The 12,092-nt window shown below is 42.6% G+C and overlaps 1 protein-coding gene across 1 annotated transcript in view; it reads right to left on the bottom strand.

The window, feature by feature from the left end:
- Positions 1-2,614: 2,614 nt before the first annotated feature.
- Positions 2,615-12,092, bottom strand: part of LOC147013677 (semaphorin-5A-like) — a 257,475-nt gene continuing 247,997 nt past the window's right edge. Inside the window, exon 24 of the mRNA XM_085851573.1 lies at positions 2,615-4,604. Coding sequence (XP_085707699.1) covers positions 4,500-4,604 — 105 coding nt within the window. The 3' untranslated portion in view covers positions 2,615-4,499. The remainder of the gene's footprint in view (positions 4,605-12,092) is intronic.

Below are 12,092 nucleotides of genomic sequence, written 5' to 3'. Positions count from 1 at the left end.
ATCCGCTGTGGCGACCCCAAACGGGAGCTGGCCGAAAGAAGAAGATATATATATATATATATATATATATACATATATACATATATATATATATATATATATATATATATATATATATATATACATATATATACATCTATGTATACATACATATATATATATATATATACATATCTATATATATACATATATATATATACATATATATATACATACATATATATATATATATGACCAGTCTGAAATGGGCATTTCAATCAACATGCCACGATTGTCAAGGAATCGACGGCAGTGTGCCTTGAGCATACTGCGAGGCGGATTGAAGTACCATGAGGTGGCACGTCGCCTTGGCTGTTCACAACAGACGATATCGGCCCTGGTGGACAGAGACACAATCCACAATTCTGCAGATGACAGACCTCGATCAGGGAGGCCAAGAGTCACCACTGCAAACCAGGACAGGCAGATGGTCCTAAGTCAGATGGCTTCAGACATTGAGGACTGAGTGGGATAGAATCCAGCAGAAATCCATCCAAAGAGTGGTCGGCAGTATGTGCCGACGATGCACTACCTGTATCCAAAACAATGGTGGCCACACACGCTTTTGAAAGGGGACCGACATTGCATCCTGTGCTGTTCTGTACTGTAGAACAAACTTATGAGATGGTGTATCTTGGTCAAAAACTTGACATGTAATCAATAAAATGCCAATGTTTCAATTCGCAATTGTTGGTTTGTTTAATTTTGAACTTTTACAATTTTATTACATTTCAAACAAGTGGTAAGTTTCTTTTGCGTTTCAGTGTGTGTATATATATATATATATATATATATATATATATATATATATATATATATATATATATATATATATATATATATATATATATATATATATATATATATATATTTGACATATTTATCACTGGTACTCATTTCACCGACCTGAGAAGGATGATCAGCTGAGTCAACCCCACCTGGTGTTAATTCAGCAGCCAACGGAGCTCAAATTCAGGACCCTAAGATCCCAATTCAGCCACCATGACCACTAAGCCAACACCAGGTTTCAAAGGTCAGTGTCACAGTACTGCACATATAAATTTAATTTGAAAGACAAGGGAAGGGATGGAATAAAACAAGTGATAATGAGGGAGGAGTGAAGTGTAAGGAAAATGTGTTGCTGCACAGTGGAGCATGCTGGAGTGAGGTGAGTGCTGCACAGTGGAGCATGCCGGAGTAAAAGTGAAGACAATGGAATGTTTGAGAAGAATCGGCCGATGTGCGGTTACGTTACATAGCTTCACAGATCCTATCAATAAGTTTTCCTTGCAGTGTAGATGTCCTCATTTCGTCTGAACTTCCTTATAGATACGAGTTTAAATGTGGAAAGATTGATAACGGTGTTGGGAAGGTCATCAAGGTATAATGATAAACCCAAGACAATTAACCATTCATTGTTTAACTGTTCAACATGGAAACATCAGATGCCAATAATGTATCTGTAACGTGAAGGAAAGCTATCGTGTTTCAAGAATCCCAAACTTCAGTGGACATACATAAAACATCAGTGGTTGGATTGGCAATTGGCATCCCAAGGGGAGGAAATTCCTATTTAATTGCCCTGCTTAGTGTGTAGAGAAAAGTGACATCATAAAGATGGCCTCGCTGGTACTCTGAGGAGTAAAGTCATCCACCCTCGCAATCTCAGTGGTTGTTTTTATCTGACGTCCAAATCTGGTTGTGTGTGTGTGTGTGTGTCGTTGATTGTCGTGTATGTGTGTATACAAGTGTGTGTGAGTGCATGTGTTCCAGCTCCTTCTTGATCCCAAGACCCTGTAAAAAAAAAAGTCAATTCCAAAGACAAGTATTCCCATTGTTATCACTTAATAGCAAGGCCCCAATCTCACCATGGTGCATGCTGATACATGGTATAATATTCATATGTTATCAATCTGTCAAATTGTGTGATGTATTTTGGCTGCATCATTGTCAAGGTGTCGTTGTGCTCCCGATATGGGTAATGCTGTAGATGTTGCTGAATACTTCAATATCTAGGCTCATCAAAGACTCTTTAGGGAATTTTGATTTTTGCCCAAGTTCCAGCTCACATTGGCCTGCTTTTTTAAACACATGTTATGTTACTATGCATCATGGAGAAAAGGTAAGATACTTTGTTCCATCAGGAATGGAACACAGGCTAATTAGGCATCTCAAAGGTGAGCACACTACCCCTTAGCTATCCTTCGAGTCGAGTCCATAAAGAGCTTGGGCTGAAAGGTTGTTTTGTTGTTTTCAAGTAAATTTGCACTGCCAAGGAGGCCATTAGGCGAGATTGAATGAAGTAAGTGAAAGAGGCCGGCACGTTGGGGCCAGTGACAAAATAAGTGGAAACATTGACTTTTTACAGCGTCGAGTCGAAGGCGGCGAATCGCAGATTCAATTTTCTCGAATCGACAGTGAAGAAAAAAAAAAAACTCACAACACATGCACACAAAAACAATCAATAAATAAATAGATAATAAAAACAAAATGACAACTCAATGAATTATAAAGCTCCAGATTTCTTATTTTGGAAAATACTTCAAAGACCAGAAAAATCAACAACAAACTGATAAAAAGGTGAAGATAATTTAATGATCAAAACAATTGTAGCTTCATTCAAAGGAGTAAATAATATCATGAATTGGGTCCCTTAAAAAATTTTTTGTCGATTAAAGTCCTCCTGGTTTTGTTGTTCCAACACCAAGCCCAAACTCGCCCACACCATCCCTCCACCCCCACTCCCACCCATACAAGGTTACATATAACAGCACAGTGCCACTGCTTGGTGACAGGTTGCATCTGCTATAACTTCAGTCATGAAACACCTGAAATCTAAGAACATTTGATAAAATCGTTTCAGAGTGGCTGCTCTCGGCTTGGATACATTTCTATAGGCCCCTCCATATTTTAAGCCAGTAGGCATGAGTTAATTGCAAGGCCCAAATTTGTAAGGCAGCAGGCCTTGAGTCACAATCAAGGCCAAAATCCAGTAGGCCTAAGAAATTTGCAAGCCAGTAGGCCTGACTTAATCCCAATGTCCAGATTTGTAAGGCATTATAAGCCTGCGTAAATTGCTATGCCTGAATTTGAAAGGCGATAGGCCCGATTCAATCACAAGCCTTAAATTTGTTAGCCAGTGTAGTCTTGTGTACATTGCAAGGCCCATATTTATAAGCCTGGTGTCCAAAGTAAATTGTTAAGCTTGTTTAAGCAAATTGCTTGGGTCCGCATTGTAAACTGATTGCACCAGCCTGCTTTTACAGCGACAGCAACACACACGCTCGCCCCACTGCGAGTGGCGTTCCTATTGTGTGTGCGCAATGCTGAACATGTGCTTTCCAGCACGTCATGTCACACAGAAAAGAGGGTGCCAAAAGGCAAAGGGAAAATGAGGAATTATAGTGATTGCGGAAGGTCCAGAAACATTACCGTTTCTCACCAATGGATCACAGAGACTTGGCTTCCATTGCTATACACTTCATTCTCCTTGTCATGTGGTACCTTCTACACAAACACAAGTGTTAACACAACGCAAGCATGACAAGACAACCAGTTGAAACTGTCAATAATTTCCACAAAAAAAAACAAGACATGCAAAATTTACCACGTATACTGTACACACTGTATCTCCACCCTCAGTGTGACGACAGTCCATTGGCGCATGGGTTATAAAACCAGCTGCAAGCAAAGTTCCTTGGTTAGAGTTGTGCACAGCAGTGGCTCGATCACAATGTGGGGACAATTGGCTGTTCAAACTGAACGAAATGCATCGAGATAAAACCACAACCAAGTAGTAATGTGCTTAGAAATCCAGCAGGAGCAAAGGGGGTAAAACAGACAAGATGCTTCCTATATACGACAACAAAATGATTATTATGAAGATGCATTTTCAACAATAATATCGTGTTTCTCCACAACAAATAAGAGTTGAAAATCACATCGATATGATAAGTGCATTCAAGCACTCACCCATGTATTCATTTTAACTACCCAGGACCCCAGCACAGGTACAATTCGAGTTTCCAGCATCATAAAGAAGTGTGTTAGCCACACGATTTCCAGACAGTTTCCAAAGCTGCTTCGTTGGAGATGGATGACCAACAGACCGGCCTGGCTTTGTGGAGCGATGCACGGATACAGGAGTCTGGAGTTCAGTAGCTATATTGGATGGTGTCAATCGAAATGACAAGACATTGGTGTTCGCCTTGTTGAAGCCTGCCAATGGCACCCCACTGGGTACTATTTGACTTTCATCCTCGACTCTCCGTGAGTTTTTGGTATTTCATGGCAAGGAACTGGCAATAAAAAAACCACAGCTTTATGCCCGTGGCTGTTCAGGCATCCTCGACACATCCCGCAGACAGCCTTTTGTCGGCCTCAGGTTTGTGAAAGGCACGATGCTGCCCCATTATTTTGTCATCATTAAGGCCTTTTGGCCCTGTACGCAGGTTCTGGCATCACAGGTCGGAGGTGGTATCACCTGCAGGTGGCTCAGGTGTGAAGGTGTTTAGCTTGCTTTCTAAACTGGAATGCATTTCCTTTCTTCTCACATCATGGTAGCCCTGTGAAGATGTTTCAAACAAGGACAATTAGGGGAAGTGTAATAACAAACAACAGAAAACAAATATGAATGCTTAAAGTTAACTGAGAATTACTCCACCTGATCATTAAAAACAAGTTTTTAACTTTTCATCGTTGTATTAAAAATAATGCCAGTTAAGTTGCAAATGAAACAAAACTGCATTTCAGCAATTTCAGGGAAGGCCACCATGTCCTGTCCACGATTGGCTGAAATGCATGTGATGGCACATGTTCACTCGTGTTGTGTGCGGCAACATATTCACCATTCAACATGTTTTCTTGAAATTCCCATTATTGCACAAATTCCCAGCTTTATGGAATACTGCTCTCTGCTCTGGCCTGGCTCCCCTGCCTCACATCTTGCTCAGCTTCACGGCATGGAAAAAAAGACTTTCAAGATCATTGGAATATCCCAAGACGAAGTTGAGTCTTTGGGCCGATCACTTCGCCATCACAGACTGATCTGTTATCTTTCTGTCTTTTACCACCTCTGTTCTGGTCTTGCACCTTCTGCTCTTTCTGTGCTTTGTTCCCCACATCTTTCTGCAGGACACACACAGTCCACCATCAACACCTTCTGGTGAAACTCACAAAATCCAAGATCACTGCTCAGCTCCACTCATTCTTTCCCCTTTTTTCCCCCCATCTTTGGAAACAACTTCCACATTCTCTTCAATCTCATTCTTCACTCCAGGTCTTCAACACACCTGCTCACCGCCATCTCAGATTGTCCCCAATCCAAAACCATATTTTTTACCCTCATTAACCCCCCTCCTACTCCAATTCCTCCTCCTTCCAAATTTTCAGTTTTACCTTCTCAGAGTTTCCCTCTGTATCCATCTTGTCCACCCCATGCATCCTCTCCTGCCCCTCATTCCTCCCCACACCCATTATTTGTCCAATTCTCCCTCTATTTTGTCCTTCAGCTCTGCTCTTGGTGTCACACAATGTCACACAAATCACAATGTGGGGACAATTGGCTGTTCAAACTGAACGAAATGCATCTCTACTGTTGCATCTACGAAATGCATCTCCCCCTCTCTCTACTGTTGCTTTTGTTCTGTCGCGTTTTGATCCGTTCAGTGTTCTAGCTCTTCCACGAGCCTTGACCTTGTATACTAATGAACAAACAAACAAGATGGATGTCGTACAGAGCATGATACTTGCGAAATCCCCTAAACAAATTTTACCATAAAAATAATTGGTGGTTGAATTCAGTGACCTGATATGCAAATCCTCTTCAAATTTCAAGTCAATTGGAAGAAAATTGAGGATTTTATAAGGTTCACCTAAGTTGTTGACCTTTGGCCTATGTTGACCTTATGACCTCAAAATCAATAGGCTTCTTGCTTATGACCAAGTCGACGAATTTGTGAAGATCAGTGTAAAATTGTGACCTATAGGCGATTGACAGATATACATACATACATACATACATACATACATACATACATACATACATACATACAAACAGAACAAGAGGAAGAATTGCTTTGTAATACATGTCCTCTACTGGACCAAGTACAAAAAGGGCATAATTCAGTGTAAAATTGATGAAACGCTCTGAAACTCGAACTTGTTCTGTAACTTGTCATAATGAAGCCTTGTACCATGTTTCAGATGAATATGTTATAGGGTATGGGGAAAAAGTCTGAAAAACTACAGGTGGGATGGACGGACAGACAGAGGGACAGACAGACAAAGGAAACCTAAAGTCTCCTCCACTGAAAGACTAATGATACACGCGACCAACTAATATACTAGAAAAAAAACTTCGATTTTCGCAAGTAATAACAAGCAACAAGAGCGCAAGTGAGCACAATATACCCCCGAAAAAGTCTCTGTGACACACACACGTGCGTACGCACGCGCGCACGTACACACATAATTATATATTCAAACACGTCAATTTATGAAGAACAAGAAGGTATATACAGAATTGTGCTACGACATGGAAAACGCACATCCTGGTTGCCATGGCAACCACTTTAGATGACAAACGTATATCACGACACACCATGTCCACAGTCTGTACCTATGTACCAAATATGAAACGTGAAAGTTGAAAACTTTGGGTGTTAGAGTGTGGACAAGAACGGACGGACGGACGGACGGACGAACGACCGGTATCACATAATACGCCCGGATATATATATATATATATATATATATATATATATATATATATATATATATATATATATATATATATATATATATATATATATATATATATATCGGGCGTATAAAAATTTGTTACCATGGCGATTTACAATATCACACATTTACCTAACATATTGTTCTCTCAGCAGCACTCCTGGACACTAAGGGACTTTCAGGAAGGAAAGCAGGGAATTTGAAGGTGGGTTTGGGGTGGATTACCGGGAGTAGAAAAGATCATGGTTTTGGATGGGGGAAGATTAGAGATGGTGTTGAACAACTGTTTTGAAGACCTGGAGGGAAGAGTAGGGCTGAAGAGTGTGCGGGAGTTTGTTACAAAGGCAGGAAAAAAGAGAAATGAAAGCGTGAAGGTGAAAAAGAAAAATGAAAGACTGTGGAGTTATTGGGGGGGGGAGGGAGGGAACAGATCGCAGACAGAGCGGGGGAGGTGAGGCCAGAGAGGAGACCGTAGAGGACATAGTCCACCGACCTGCCAGTGGTGAGAGAGTGAGAGACCCAAAGACAGCCTCATCACGGGAGATACCAATGATCCTAAGTGCCTTGGTTTCCACAGCGTAAAGCCGAGAAAGGTTAGAGGCAGTAGCACAAGCCCATAGTGGAGAGCAGTACTCCATCAGGCCATGGTGAAAGCTTTGCACGTGGTCAGAAGCTCAGGTGTGCCATGGAAGGACTTTGCATGACGGAGGATGCCCAGTCGGCGACTGGCTCTGGAGGCCAGCTTGGGAATGTGGCTTTCCCAGGAAAGATCATGGCAGATAGTGAGACGCAGAAGCTTGAATGAAAGGACGTCTTCAAGAGGATTGTAGAGAAAGTAGATGGGGGTGGGGGGGGACCAGACAGTCCATTCAGAGAGACATAGTGAGAGTGTGAGATTTGTCAGGATTGAAAGACATGTTCCAAATTCTGGACCAGCTTGTGATTTTATCCAGATCAGGAGTGTGAAGAGGCTGCTGCTTGCCGGTTTGAGGGATGACAGATGGTTTGGCAGAGGGTGTAGTCATCAGCAAAGAGAAATAGAGGATATTCCAGAGTCAGAGAGATCATTGATGAAAACCAGAAAAAGAACAGGGCCCAGAACACTGCCTTGAGGAACTCAAGCCTGGACAGGAAGAGGGGATGAGAGAACTCCATTTAGGGCCACACGTTGACTGTGACAGGAGAGGAAAAGTCTGCGAGCCATGAGTGGAGATGGCCTTGGATACCGTTGGAAGAGAGTTTGTTGAGCAGGACAGGGTGCCAGACCGTATTAAAAGCACGCTATATGTCTGGGGATATGGCTCTGATCTCATGTCTGTCATTAAGAATCTCCATCCATTGTTGGGAGAGCAGAAGCAGAATATCCAGGGTAGCGTGACCTGGTCTGAATCCAAATTGATGATTGGAAATCAGGCCATTAGAGAAGAGGAAGGATTTAATGGTGGAAGCGATGATGGATTCCATAACCTTGCTGATGATTGGGAGAAGCCTGATTGGTCTGTAGTTGCAGGGATCTGTTTTTGCACCTTTTTATGTATCGCAGTAATGTTTGCTGATTTGCAAGCAGATGGCAGATGACCTTGAGCAAATGAGAGGGTGAATAGCACAGAGAGAGGGTGAGCAAGAGCAGAGGAGCAGGTTTTTCGGACACGTGGGCTGATGCCGTCTGGACCAGTTGCAAAATCTGAGTCGAGGTTTGGCAGCAATCTCTCCACCTTGTCAGGAGAAAAGGACACAGAGTCCAGGGACAGTTGGGTGCGACTGGGTAAGGTGGGTACAGAAAGTGATGGGTTTGGGACACAACATTTAGAAGTAAACACCGAGTTTAGGCATTCAGCCTTTTTGTGTGCGGTGTCAGCTGTGCAGCCATTTGAGGTAAGGGAGGGATGGAGGGGGAACATACACCAGAAACAGACTTAAGTAGATGCCACCAGTATTTGGAGGAGGAAGACAGGTTTGAGGTCAGACTTCAGATTAGACAGATGTTTTCTGGCTCTCCTGAGGGTAGATACACACTTGTTCCAAGCTTTGTAGAAAGAACTGAGATTGCCTTCAATTGGATTTGCCTTCCATGAAGCGAAGGAAAGTTGTTTCGGGACAACTGCCTCACCACAAGCTTCAGTGTACTATATGCAGGAGGAAGGTATGACAAAGGAAGACGAGAAGGGATAAATCTGTGTATGAGAGAGAGCAAATTTCTTTGAAAGAATTCCCAGGATGAGTTGATGTCGGGGAAAGTAGTAATAGTAGACCAGTCGAGAAGTTTGATGGCTGCTTGAAGTCCCTGCCAGTCGACCTGACTGAAATATCAGACTCGACGGCGCTGAGGAGGTTCTCTAATAACAGGCAGAGAGATGTCTACTTTGACAACCATATGGTCAGATGAACCAATTGCAGCGGAGGAAAAACAGCAGATATTTTCAGGGAAATTTGTCAAAATCAGATCCAGAAGAGATGGAGTACCATTGGTTGAGATCCGGGTCGGGAAATTGACAGATTGTGTCAGTCCCAATGAGTCGCAGAAGTCCTTTGTTGAAGTGCCACGGCAGGTGAAAGAGGTACCCACACCCAGTCAACTGGCATGATGACAATTGAAGTCTCCACAAATCAGGAAGAGAGTTGGGATGAGAGGATTGAAGATGGTCCATATTTTTGGCGATCGATGTGTAAATTGAGTCATCACTTTTTGGTGGATGGTACAACACACATATAAACATGAGGTGGGAGTGGAGGGGAAGCCGTAGCCAGAGGTATTCCTGGGGGTGTGGGGGAGTGAGGGTAGTGCATGGAGAGTGAGGAATAGAGTCTTTGATGAAGAGAGCAACTCCTCCACCAGGACGAGGCTCAGGTCTGTCATTCCAGAGGGGGTAACCAGGGAGAGATCCGAGGGAGTCAGAGTCATCTTGAAGGAGGAAAGTTTCTGTAAAGCATATTATGTCTGGTTTGTGAGTGGCAACCTGTGTGGAAAGATCTGTCAGGTTTGAGTGAAGTTCCCAGATGTTTGAGGTCCACACTGTTGAGGAAGAGGGAGGGGAGGAGGCTTTGGATGCAGGGGAGGGGAGGATGAGGTCAGAAGGAAGATGAAGGGAGAATTGTTGACAAAGTGTGGAGGATTGCAGAAGAGCTGGGGGAGAGGGCCGGATAAGAAGGAGAAAAGGCTCGATGGTGATTGGATGAGGCACAGTGGGGAGTACTGAGAGGGGGCAGAGGGAAATTGAAGATTGGAGGGGGCAGATGGATGAGATGGAAGAGAGGGCAGGGGAAGGGGGCAGCTTTGTGGATGTGAGGGGGGCAACTTTGAGAAGGGGAGTGAGGGGGAGATTGTAGTGAGAAGGGTGAGCAGGGAGAGTTGAGGGAGAAGGGTGAGGGGAGAGTTTTTGAGAAAGGTGAGGGGGAAGAGTGTGAAGGTTGCTTTGAGAGAGAGGGGTGAGAGGGAAGCTTTGAGAGGGAGGGGAGACAATGAGAGCAGGCACGGCCAAGGAGCAGGAGGGTGATGGGAGAAGTAGGGAGAGAGGAAGGATAAGACTTGGTAATTGTATGGTGTAGAAGGGAGTGGGCATGGGAAGGTACAAGGTTTGAGGGTTCGGAAAGGGGGAGGTTTGATGAGAGGAAAGAAAGAGCAAGTATTAGATGTTGAGGGGTGTACTGATTGAGAGAGTGATTTATGTGAGGTTAGAACGGAGTTCACAGATGTTTGAACATCACACAGCTTGGGACACCAGAGGAGGAGCTGATACTAAAGCAGAAGACAGTGAAGAGGTGCTTAGAGTGGAGGTAGGATGAGGGGCAAGATGGGAGGGGTAAGGAGAGGGGATAACAGGTGAGGAGTTTGGAGTAGGTAGATTTAAGGAGGTGGTGTAAATTGGCACTGAAGTTGGAAAAAAAAAAGGACGATTGATTGAACACAAACATGCATTGCAAACTGATAGAATTTTTTTTTGCGTTGGAGATGATTGTCATGGGATCCGCAAGGCGAACCCCCACTGTGGCATGGAAAATGGCCTGAGAGATGCCTGTTGTTTTGTTTTAGAGATGCGATTGAAGACATTACATGAGGGATGCAATAAAGGACAATTAACAGAATGAAGGAAAGAAACGTTGTAACAGTTGGACTTTACTTTCCTTTAAAGGAAAGGGTGAAGAAAAAAAAAAATGAAGGTGCATGGTAAATGTAGGTCAGCAAAAGTAGAAAGAAAATGGTAGATCGGCAAAATAGAAAGGAGGAAGAAGAGTCCAGGAAGTACAGGAAGTCACGTGGTTAAGTGGGGCAGAAGGTGAGAAGGGAAAAGGTTTTTTTTTTTGTATTTTAAAAATATTTTAAGACATGAAAATGAGGATGTAGTTGGGAGGGATAAAAGGAGGGTGGAGAGAAAAGTGGTGAAAATAAAAACTGATGGTAATAAGGAGAAAATACAAATAAACATGATCGTGCACACAGACGGGAAGACGGGTAGGCCTCGGGGAAACTCGATATGACAAGACCGACGAAAACTCATCAACGAGCACAAGTTTTGAAACAAAACCGAACTAGGAACACAGTAAACACGGAGGCAACAAAATAAACAGTCAAAACGTGACAAACAACGACCAGAAACTTATCTTTGAGAAAGTTAGCAGAGAACCAACCGTCGTTCATAAACCGTAACCGGAAGTGAATTTGGGGAATTAACCTGTCTGTAATTCTTGGGGAATTATCCCCTCCATAAGGATGGGTTCTTCACTGAGAACAGGATACCGCTTTAGCTTTGGACTGAATTTTAATTTCCAATTCAATTGTCAAAGTTTTCTGGTCTGTATCTATTACTTTCCTGTTTTTTGTATTTTTAGTTTTTAGCTCGCCTGTTCGAAGAAAAGAGAGCTACAGCGATACCCCCGGCGTGAGCGTGAAAATGTTAAAGTTTTTGGTGCAAGTTATTTAGAAGCTTGCCATTCATGTAATATGTGTACAAGGATGCCGATATTTGTCATGGAGGTTCCTTTGGGGTATATTATTGGTGTAGTGAAGTTGAAATTAAAAAATAATTTCAAATGTTTTAAATTTTTGACCTGTTTTGAACTTAACTTTTTTGTTGCACATCAACGTTAAAGTTTTTGGTGCAAGTTATTTTTTAGAAGCTTGCCATTCATTTAATATCTGTACTAGGATGCTGATATTTGTCATGGACGTTCCGTTGGGGTATATTATTGGTGTAGTGAAGTTGAAATTAAAAAATAATTTCAAATGTTTTAAATTTTTGACCTGTTTTGAACTTAACTTTTTTGTTGCACATCAACGTTAAAGTTTTTGGTGCAAGTTATTTTTTAGAAGCTTG

Source organism: Eptatretus burgeri, chromosome 13 (assembly GCF_056783735.1).
Source record: "Eptatretus burgeri isolate ZD-2024b chromosome 13, Ebu_testis_v1, whole genome shotgun sequence".
Taxonomy (NCBI): domain Eukaryota; kingdom Metazoa; phylum Chordata; class Myxini; order Myxiniformes; family Myxinidae; genus Eptatretus; species Eptatretus burgeri.
This window is presented reverse-complemented; position numbering and strand designations above follow the sequence as displayed.